The 11,590-nt window shown below is 43.3% G+C and overlaps 2 protein-coding genes across 2 annotated transcripts in view; one reads left to right on the top strand and one right to left on the bottom strand.

Annotated features, from left to right (window-relative positions):
• Positions 1-1,568: 1,568 nt before the first annotated feature.
• bag3 (BCL2 associated athanogene 3) lies at positions 1,569-6,640 on the bottom strand (the record flags this gene model as incomplete). The annotated part of the gene is made up of 4 exons (XM_084461360.1): positions 1,569-2,531; positions 3,311-3,655; positions 3,819-4,157; positions 6,449-6,640. 4 exons carry the CDS (start codon positions 6,638-6,640, stop codon positions 1,569-1,571), a joined length of 1,839 nt encoding a protein of 612 aa, XP_084317486.1.
• Positions 6,641-7,304: 664 nt separating this feature from the next.
• Positions 7,305-11,590, top strand: part of tial1 (TIA1 cytotoxic granule-associated RNA binding protein-like 1) — a 9,535-nt gene continuing 5,249 nt past the window's right edge. The window contains 8 exon segments of the mRNA XM_084457160.1: positions 7,305-7,450; positions 7,973-8,069; positions 8,975-9,073; positions 9,224-9,278; positions 9,579-9,666; positions 10,862-10,937; positions 11,249-11,357; positions 11,448-11,543. Coding sequence (XP_084313286.1) covers positions 7,422-7,450; positions 7,973-8,069; positions 8,975-9,073; positions 9,224-9,278; positions 9,579-9,666; positions 10,862-10,937; positions 11,249-11,357; positions 11,448-11,543 — 649 coding nt within the window. The 5' untranslated portion in view covers positions 7,305-7,421.

Genomic DNA, 11,590 nt, shown 5'->3' with positions numbered 1-11,590 from the left:
TTTCTAATTGGACGAGAATATTGTATAAACTCTTCATTTCCAGTTCGACCGACCGACTGACTGTTTCCGGCAGACACGAGATCACGTGACTTTCTTCTTCTTCGTCCATGGCGAGGGTGTTCAAGGCATCAAAGATCAAATGTCACAACTAGTGGCCACTTACTATTAATCTTTGACTCAGATTTTAATTAAATAAAAGGTATACCTAAAATCCAACTGTGTACTATTTGCCCCACTATTTTAAGACTGTATATTTATTTGCCCAGGGACTGCGGGTGGAAATGAGCTGTTTAGCTATAACCTTGTACAGTGCATCTCTCCCTATTCTATAGGGTAAATGTCTAATGTACCTTGTCCCTGTCTTAAAAATAAATAAAATCAATACAAATCAATACAATACAACAAAAATAATGTAGAATTATGATTTTTAAGATGCACTCCATGTAGACCATTATAAATTACTCACAGAGACAATGTCAAAAACATTTTATTTGCAACCAACGTGACCCCAAACTTTCAACACTGCAACAACCTGCAACTCACAAACTGTGATAGGATACGATGCTAGTTTCATGTACATTCTGAAGCCTTTTGAATTGTGTTAATTAGCAGCAGGCGCTCATATGGTCTCACATCTCATGTGAGATATACAGCTCACATCCATTTCTGGCATAGCCTTCACAAACTCTTACATTCACAAAGCGTAAACGTTGTTTCTAGAAAAATATTGATGTTATTATGGGTTGCTAGAGAAATTATCATTCAAACAATCTCATTTGTTGAGAAGTACATGAGGGCTTGATCATTTCTGTGATTTCAACATGTTACTTTCCACGAATGATCAAATAAGTGCCAAAACAGCAAAGAGGTAAATACACCTAAAAGCTGCAACTGAACAACAATAGCAAACAAAATACACACATGTATTAAAAAGGGTGAAATTGAAAAGGTGCAGTGAAAAACCAAGATTATGTGGCACTTTGAACGACTTCCCCTGATTGGACGGCCATAATAAACACGTGTCCCATGAGGCTCGGAGGTAAATAAGTACAGTTATACATTTGAAATAGGAGGGAAACATCTGACACCTCAAACAACAGCCCTTTCTTAAACAGATTGGACAGATGCACTGATGTTCAGAGCAGTAGGCTACTTGTTTCACCAAATGTGTTAAAAAGCTTCACACGTCACATGGTCCAACAGGCAAAAGGCAACTACCAAGTACATAGTATAGAGATCCAAAAAAATAAAACACTTATTTTCCTTTCTTATCAATAAAGGCCTCTTATTTAATCTCCATTTTGCAAGAACTCTCTCTAACCCCTTGATGACAACGGTCTTACAAGGACATTGGCACAGAGAAAAAGGCAGCAACATTGGCTTAACATCATTGAATACATGATTGCACTCAGTTACTATCACATATGTGGTGAATGCCAGAGAATACCAATACTGTTAATGAACACATGCATTTTTTGAGTTCACTGATATCTGTAGTAGAAATAAGGACTTGGGAGCTGGAGCCACCTTTTCCTTTCCTTTGGGCTGTAAAGCTGTGCAGTCAGTAACTAGGATATCTCCCTGGCCATCTCCACATCCGCCTGGCTTATCATGCTGGGCTCCCCCTTCTGTACTGGGCTGTTCCCCTCCATCGGACACTCAGCTGACCCAGCTTGCCGCTCGTCCAGTTGTTCCAGCTCATCCAGAATGTTCTGGACCTTCCGGACTCCGTCGCGTCTCGTCTGCCGCACGTCGAGTCGACCCTCTGGATCCACTGAGTCCAGCGCTAGAAGCTCTTTGGTCAGCAGCTCCTCCAGCAGTAAGTACCTCTTATCATTTTTCTTCCCATCAAAGCATCTGACTTCCCGTTCTAGTTTCGCCACTCTCTCCACTATCTTTTGCACTTTGGCCAAACCCGGGTGACTCGGACACTGAGCGGCGGGCTCGTTCTCTTCTTCAGGAGGCGGGGCATCTGGGGGAGCGTCCACACACGCCTCAGGCTCTGGTTTTGGGGGGATCTGGACCGTGATGTTTGACGTTTGCTGTGGCTGCTGATGAAACTGTTGCGGCTGATGTGACGGCTGAGATTGTTGCGGATGTTCCGGTTGTTGAGGCTGTGGCGACTGTAGTGGTTGCTGTGGCGACTGTAGTGGTTGCTGGGGCGGCTGTAGTGGTTGTGATTGTTGGAATTGTTGAGGCTGGGGAGGCTGTGGGAACTGCTGGGGTTGATGGAGCTCGTGAGGCTGCTGGGACTCTTGAGGCTGCTGGGACTCTTGAGGCTGTGGGAACTGCTGGGGTTGTTGGAGCTCTTGAGGCTGCTGGGACTCTTGAGGCTCTTGGAAGGGCTGTGGTTGTTGGAGCTCTTGAGAAGGCTGCGTCTGGGGAGGCTGATCTGGTTGCTGAGGCTTTGGCGTGTCGTCCTCTCTCTGCACGGTCGGGAGGAAAGTAGTGTTCTCAGGTCTGGACTCGTAGCTCGGCTCCCCCATCTCCACTTTGTGAGGTGATTCCCTCAGTGAGACCTGGTGCTGAACCTGGGAAATAAGAGGGGAAATCAATCAATTAACCAGTCTATGAACTTGTTATAATCCTGGTATAATACTGTAATTGGACTAGAAAAGCTCCACTGATTTGACTCATGTCAAATTTGGAAGTCTGAAGTGGGTTGCGCACATCTCAAAATAATTAATAAGGCAGGTGCTGGACTAAAAAAGCATATGTACCACAGAAAGTAAGAGTCCGCACACTGTAGATCCCATTAAGATTGTGACGTTTCGAGCGACAACGCTCTTCCTCAGACAACTGAATAAACATAGCCACACCAAACATTTATATGGTATCTGAGGGTCACATGACCCTAATAGGATAGACAATTAACCCCTTTTCTTTAGACAGGTGAAACCCATTGTGCTAAGTAACAGGGTCACCTGACTCCTGGTACAGTTCACAAAAAAAAAGAATCTATGGTGCATATCTTATACATACATATTATACATCATGTTCAAAAATTCCACTGTATCTTAGAAAACACTAAAGTCATCCTAAATCAGTTACTAGTGGCTAAGTGCATTTGAAGTATCAAAAAAGCATCCATAAGCAAAATTACAATATGCATGTCCAACATATACAGGAAGGACCCTAGAGTTTCAGCTTTAGACAATTTCATAGTCAAGTTCTATATATTTTTTGTCCATAAATAATGTTAATGGGAGCTACAGTGTGCAGACTCTTACTTTCTTTGGTAAATTTGGAAGTCTAACATTTGTGAGGAGTCGTGCTGTTGTCATCCATAGAGGAAGTGATGAGAGATTACCTGTGGTCTTTCCGCTAAGACCTGTGCTATGATAGGAGACTGGCTCCTCATGTGGGCGGGGAGGTGGATAGGGGTCGCATCGCGGTGCTGGGGAGGCAGGCTTGGGGAGCCTCGATCCCGCGGCGGGGGGGTGGCCCCGCGATGACCGCTCCACTCCTCTGGCTGCAGGCGATGGAAGGGGTTCTGGGGTTCCGAGTAAGGCATGCGTGCGGAGTAGAGAGACGGGTTGACTGGTGCTTGTGGTTGACTTGTAGCCCCCTCATGGATCACTGGGATGGGGATGTAGCCTGCCTGAAGCCCTGTGCTGCTGGGCCGGGGGGGCTGGTGATAGGGGGCATTATGGACCTGTGGGGGGGGGGGGGCGGGACCAATGAGCGTCAGAGGCTTGTGTGTAGTATCAGAAATAGGCTCAACGGTGGGGGTTTCATTTGATTCCAAGGTCAAACATTAACACACACAGGACGGATACGGTCTCCATTTGTTTTCATTATTTGTGCTTGAATCTCACCTCAGGTCCTTGTGAAACAGGAGAGCAGGACTTGTAGGGCTCTGAGGGACAGCTTTCTGATGGACTCATTAAAGGAGATCTGGGTCTACAGTGGAGTGTGGTAGTAGGGGAAGGCGCTCGCCCTTCTTCCTTCCGAATATTCTGTACAGCAGCCGGCTGGATGTAGGAAAAGCTTGGCTGCTGCTGCTGCCGGAGCTCCGCCCCCTCATGGAAGATGGGGATAGGGATGTAGCCCTGGCGGAGCGTGGGGTGCTTCACCTCCCTCACGTATGTCTTCTGCGTCTCCTGAGGGCTTGGCTCTGAAGGACCAGCGGGGCTGTTGGGGGAGAACTGGCTGACCTGAGACAGAATTGGTACAAACGTAGGACAGTCACTGTTACCAGTGTTGTAACCTCTTACATAAACCCTAAACAGAAAGGTAAGGATTATGATCACGTCTGTCATAAAAAAAATAAACATATAAACATAGTCAACATTCTAGAAGAAAGAGAGGGAAGCTGAAGTACATCCAGAACGTATTGCAGAGATAAGAGAGGTTACTGGGAGAGGAAGCATTTGTTCAGTCTATTACAACAGACTGAAAACAATACCGTAGGTAGGTGAAATATGAGCGGCATCAAGCATATCACCTCCCTGACCACATGCGGAGGAAACATTATGCAAATCCTAACAGATGTGCCAGTTGGAATAAGTCAATACTAGTGCTAGACACTGATATACATTATTGGTCTGGTGTGCAATACTCTGCATCATGAATTCACTTAGTATCATCAACATCTACAGGTATTTTGAACAGTCGAATTATAGATGGTCGGATTCGTCACTCGTCACCATAACAACCCATAGAGCATCCATCCTCAAAGTCCGGACTCCGGTCCGGATCCGGACCGAACTACAACTGTCTCCGAACTCTGAGCAAATTACACTTTTCATTGTATTATTTCAGAGACATCGCCGCGACTCAACGAGTCAAAATTCTCTGCTTTCTGGAATGTCCTCTGCCGGGAGGGGTTGGCGTTGACAGGGTGGCCAGATTGGGAGGTTTTGAGCGGTTGGCATTGGCAGTGTTGCCAGATTTGGAGGTTTTCCACACATGTGGGCTTCCCTTGATCCCATTGGGCGGTTGGGAAATTGTCAATCCAAATGTGTGGACCTTTAGGATTTGTATTTGAGTCCCCCTGCCACAGAGCATCTGAGCGAGACACCTGTCAATGACAGCAAACCGCAGTCCCACCATATTCTATTGTCAACCTACTGTGTATGTTGACAATAACACATTCTGTTTTAGCCCTCTGAATAACAGAATAACAGTGAACTTGTAGTTAACTAATTCAAGACTGTCCAGTCTGCAGACTTACTGCCACATGTCCCTTTAATATCAAAGAGAAGGTGGATTGATTGCTGGCACCTACAGTTAAGGCCTACAGCCACTGAATGCTTACAAGGCTATAGGCCTTTAAACCTGGCAACAGGTGGACCCATCTTCACTCTCAGGCTGACAGGACAACTGCTCCCTGGTTGTCTGATGCCTTCATACTGAGGTATGATGTGGATCGAAACCAGAAACGTGTGGGGTTCTAATGTGGGACGTTCCTCATAATTAAATGGACTCAGACACTGTCTACCATTTATTTGTGGCACAAGAAATAAAGGTGCCAGGAGCAGGAAGATTTGAAAACAATTAACAAGTCTTCAACACATGTATGTATGGGCTTATCATGAAAAACAAGGAAAGAAAAATTAGCCTAATAAAAGGAATTTTTGATATTTTTCCTCATGAATGCTTGTTTGAGGTACCTCAACTAGTCCTACATTTGCTTTGGACGACCCTTTGCCCTCTGCCATTTTAGCATGGAGACTGTAGCCTACTCTGCCAGCATTGCACCAATTTATCCCCCGACAGCTGTGTCTTTCCAGCAGATTCTTCTGACACTAAGTTTGGACAACAGCAAGTGTTGATCTTCCTCATGCAAGATGCCAACTGGCAGCTTCTCAGCTCTGCTACCTTCTGTTGACGTATTTTACAGTAATTAAAGGAAATGTCGTTGTATTAATTACAAATCAAAACGTCTTTCTCGAACTATCCTGTGCGCAATAGAATAGGCGCTCTGACAGATGGACCCGCGTCACCCCGCCTGGAATCCCTTGTAAGGAAAAGTTTGAGCAACGGGTATAAAGACGAAATGAACAAACGCGGTGCCCTCAAAGCTTAAAATAAATATTATGTAGGTGTCAAAACATCGCAGACATGGCTTTACACACGACTGCAGTGCGTCAACTACAATTCAGTAACCCTTAATCATAACACAAGAATCTAACGGGCAACCCATTTTATTAACCCCTTATTATAAAGTCGCGAGTGGGGGTGGGGGTGCTCGGAAAACATTCTGCCTGGTAAGATCTAGAACTGACAGTGACACCCTAGGTTATATTTGCTGAGATTAGATAGCCTATATATAAATAAACTCTATGTGAACCCGTGAATAAATATTGCCACTATTAGGCTATCCAAGACGCGTGGTAGTGACTATCCGCAAGCCCACCTGAAGCAGCCGTCGTATCACACACAGGTTTCACAGGTCTACATTCAATATTGTATTTTTTAAACCTTATTTTGTGAGATATCTTACCTTTCTGAGATCGTGTCTTGGGTCATTCCAGGTTGTTGTGCGATTATTGTGATCCACAAAAAAAGGCCATCCTGTCTGTGGGTCAATTTTGATTTCCCATCCAAGGGGTAAAGCATCGCTATTAGACATTGCTACCATCGGTGACTGTGTCTTCATGCTGTTCATACTCTTCCACCCTAAATATTGTGCCATTTTATACAGTAGAGAGGACCCTTTAAAGAACCCTTGCGGTGACGTGTGACAGTGGGCTGGCCTGGAAGATTCTCGAAATAGCCCGATCGATGTTCGGGAAAGTTGTAGGCTGATCCTTGAGAAGATAAATAGGCCTACAACACGTTAAATACTATACTGTATAATCAGTATAATACTGTATAGTACTGTATAATATGCTATACTGTATAATCAGTTTGGTTGTTCTGATCTAAATGCGCACAGACACTAGTCTACTGACTCAAGGTTCAGAAAGTTCCAGCTATTTGTGGACGTTGTCTTGCTCCCTCATATCGCTTTGAATGCATAATACTCAACACAGTCTGTCTTCAAATGCTTAACACTTTGATAGAAGCCCTACATATTGATTATATCGCGAATAATAAATAATTACACGATATCTTATAGCTTCTAGTGTCTCCCTGGAGACTGCCTCAATGATTTATTCAATTGTTGCATATAGTCCTATCCCCAACGCCTATTATAAACCTATTCGTGATTTCTGAACTTATTTCATGTCACAGTTGTGCGTGTCTAAATGTTATATCGATTATAGGAGGTAATAATTGTGTTGAATCTAATTCCAAGCTCTGAACATGCGCAATTGCGCATGCGCATTCGTCGTCTGTTTCCCTACCGTCTGATTTGCGCCATTTTCTATTAGCTGGCTGGACTAGCTTCTCAGAAACAATCATCTGGCCTTCCTAGATAGTTATTATTTTGGCAGAATAGTCGACTTAGTGACACGTTTCTCCGTGTGAGCATGGAAGACGAAAGCCATCCCAAAACCCTGTGAGTAGAGACCACAACACGACTGGGAAGTAAGGTAGCTAGCAAAGCTAATGCTAGCTGTCAAAGCTAATGCTAGCTGTCAAAGCTATTGCTAGCTAGCTAAGCTAATGCTAGCTGTCAAAGCTAATGCTAGCTGTCAAAGCTAATGCTAGCTGTCACCCTGACAGTAACCCAGTAACATAGCTAACGTCAGTTAGCAAGCAAGCTAGTGTTATCATGCAATAACAACCTCGATATCAGAGAAACAAAGGTTAGCATGTGAGCTAGCTACATGTCCAAGGGTATCCTCCTAACTGGGTTGGGTAAAATGAGCATATTATGTTAGCTAGCTAGCTTCCTAGCACTAGCCACGCTAGCTTCCTAGCACTAGCCAAGCTCTAACCCTCTGTTTAGGCTGAAGGAAGCTAGCTTGAGTTAGCAGGTTGTTAGCAGCTATGTTAGATAAGATAACCTCATTTTAACCTTTTACAAGTGAAGTGAAATGAACTAATTTGTCGCCATGTTTCTTTCTTCCCTTCTCAGATATGTGGGTAACCTTTCCAGAGATGTCACTGAAATCTTGATCCTCCAGCTGTTCACTCAGATAGGACCTTGCAAAAGTTGTAAAATGATCACTGAGGTAAGAACAACTGCAACTGTGGAACTAGAAACAAGTTTGTGCCAATTAACTTAAGTCAGATATTTAAGTGTCAATCAATATGTGTCTTAATTGCCTTGTTGGGGGCGGCTGTAGCTCAGGAGGGAGAGCGGGTCGGGTCGTCCGATGATCATAGGGTCAGCGGTTCGAATCCCGGCTCTTCCTGACTCCCGGCTCCTCCTGATGTTGAAGTGTCCTTGGGCAGGACACCGAACCCCCAATGAGCAGGCTAGCACCTTGCATGGCAGCTGTGTGTGAATGTGGGTGAATGAGAGGCATTCATTGTAAAGCGCTTTGGATAAAAGTGCTATATAAGTGCAGTCCATTTACCATTTACTTGTTTTCTACGTCATAGTTATAATATATAACATATAAGCATTACATAACTTCCTCTCACTCCTCTCCTTTTGAAAACATGAAATACTTGATACACTGTGCTGGCATCCATTTGTCATAATTGCACACTTACAAGATACGCTTTCTACATCAGTGATTGTACCATCCACTTAATATTTATAATACTTTAATATTCATAATTTCACATAACATGCATCTATCACGTGTAACATTATTCAAAATGAAGGGCCTGGTGTCCTCAACTTCATTGTAGTATTAGATACAGAGAGAAAGCAAGGGTGGTTTCCTAATGTAATGATGACCTAATGTTATCCATTCTCCCTGATATCAGAGGGGTCCATGGTCCACACCCCTAGCATTCATGAGTGAGACGCCCCTCCTGGTGGGTTGATGAACTAGCTTCTCCTCTCATGAGCGTGTGTGGAGATGAAGAGCACCATGCGCTTGGCTATAATATCCTCTCCTGGCTTTCTTCTCAGCAACCCGATAGCAGGAGGGTGAACTCTTCTGTGGGGTTTTCTGTTTTGCAGCATACGAGCAACGACCCGTATTGCTTTGTGGAGTTCTTTGAGCACAGAGACGCTGCGGCCGCTCTGGCAGCCATGAACGGGAGGAAGATTTTAGGAAAGGTAATTTGTCCACTCTGACATGAACTGTGAGGTGAGACAGGTTCTCTGCACTCTGACTTGCTTTTTTTACTCTTGTCACTGGTTTTCGGGGAAATAAAATGTCTGGATGTGTCTTGAAATGTTATGAAATATGAAATGTTTTATCTCTAGGAAGTCAAGGTAAATTGGGCCACCACTCCAAGTAGCCAGAAGAAAGACACATCCAGTAAGTTTTTACCAACTTGTTACTGTATCTTACAAAATCATGCAAAGGGTTGGCTGGTCCCAGATCAGCCCTGAAAGCAATAAGGCACTTGTGGAGCTTAAGCTTTATGGATTTGACAGGTGAAAGCAATATTGTAGTGGTTTCTGCCTTTAAGATCGCTACAGTGAAATGATCACTGTATTACTGTAATGATCACTGTATTACTGAAATGATCACTGTATTACTGTAATCTGTCCGATCCCCTCAGATCTGTGCTGCTGTGCTGGAGTGGGGGTTGACTTGTCTTCTTGCTGGTTTCAGATCATTTCCATGTTTTTGTGGGTGATCTGAGTCCTGAGATCACCACAGAGGATGTGAAAGCTGCTTTTGCCCCTTTTGGGAAAATCTCGTAAGTTATTTACTTCAATATTTCACTTCAGCTGGGCACAGTGACTTGTGTATTTGACCTTTTAGGACAGTACGTTGTGTATTTGACCTTTTAGGACAGTAGGTTGCCCATTTGAAATCATAGAAGCATTCATGGTTAACAAGGCTGTGTAATGTGTGTCAAAGTGTATGACGTTTAATTTTCCCAAAAAATTATGAAACTACAAATATGTTAGTTAGTGATACTGGAGTGGATAAACGATAACGAGTCTCATGCCGTTTGTTACCATACTTCTATTTTTGGTCTTTTAATATATTTAGGAAATGGTAAGTTGTTTTGAATGTCCAATTGGCAACGGCAGTTCAGGCATGTATGTGTAATCCTGACCAGCGTTCAGCTCTCCCTAGTTGTGCGTCTCAGTGAAGTAATAGCACTCTGGTTATTTTACAGACATGCTCATAGGATTGGACAGGAGCTTGAAGGCTTACAGCAAGGAACTTGCTCACTGGAAACTCAGATGTAGAGTTTTCTACCCATCTATTCTATTTCTTTGCATTTCTATTTATTGCAGATCACTTGTGTTAACATGACTTCTTTAGCATATCAGACTCCACTATCCTGGTATTCCTTTTAACATTTAGCCGATGTAAATTGTCTCATTTTGATTTGCTTAGTATTGTTGATAGCTTAAATGCTCCTCTCCTAAAATTCTGAAAATGTCAATTTTTCAAAATTTGCAGCTCCCCAAACTTGGTGGTAAAGAATTGACCAGGAAAAATAAAGAAATCTGTTAACAGGCCATGTATGCCTTTTAATTCCTTTTTTTCTCTTTGATATTTTGATATATTTCTATTGGTAGGCTAATCACTGCCAGCAGCTGATAGGAATGCATGGTAATCCATTAAAACTGTTGTTTCTCATGTGATGATTCCAGACAGTAATCTCAGTGTGAAGATTGAACAATATTTGCTGCTCTATTTAATGACAGGGATTGCAAAGGACTATGAAGAACAGTTAATTCAACAGTGTAGGTTGCATGTCTATGTACTTTTTGTTTTTAAATGCTGTTTTGCTTTGGAGTATTACCAGTTGTCAGTTTAGTGTGAAGGTAGCTGTGTTGATGTAGCCGGATGTAGAGCCTTGTCCGTGTGTGTGGTTCCTTGTTGGTGTGACGCGTGTGATCCCGAGCGCTCTGATGTGTGATCTGTCCTCCTAGGGACGCCCGCGTGGTGAAGGACATGACTACGGGGAAATCTAAGGGGTATGGATTTGTCTCCTTCTATAACAAACTGGTAAGCTCCAGTGCAGGAACACAAAATGAAGGTTATTTCTATTTCTGTTTACTATCCTATTTTCATTAGATTAAATTTGATCAAATTAGATTTAAAAAATATATATAAATATGATAGTTTAATGATTAATCTAGTCACCTTATTGTGTTATTAGATGGCCATCTTATTGTGAGTTTTTAGTGCAATCTTTAATTCAAAAGAAACATGGCTATATACTGTTGAATATTTAACTCAGATGGTACAGTAGCTTTCAAGTAACTTGTATGATTGTGTATTATCTGGATTGGAAGCTTTTTCTTGTCTACTTGCAGGATGCAGAGAACGCCATCGTTCACATGGGGGGACAGTGGCTGGGAGGACGCCAGATCAGAACCAACTGGGCGACCCGCAAGCCGCCAGCACCCAAGAGTGTGCAAGACAGTGAGTCTGAATACGTTACCTCACCCACAAGGTGTTGATGAGCTACAGTAGAAATCCGTTTGTCATCGGTCTGTGACTTGTCTCTGTCAGATGGCTTGAAGCAGCTGAGGTTTGAAGATGTGGTGAATCAGTCTAGTCCACAGAACTGCACTGTGTACTGTGGAGGAATCCAGTCAGGGCTGTCAGGCAAGTGTTCCTTCAGTCATTTGGAAATGTAATCAATCATACGTCTG

Source organism: Borostomias antarcticus (assembly GCF_949987555.1).
Source record: "Borostomias antarcticus genome assembly, chromosome: 2".
Classification (NCBI taxonomy): Eukaryota; Metazoa; Chordata; class Actinopteri; order Stomiiformes; family Stomiidae; genus Borostomias; species Borostomias antarcticus.
This window is presented reverse-complemented; position numbering and strand designations above follow the sequence as displayed.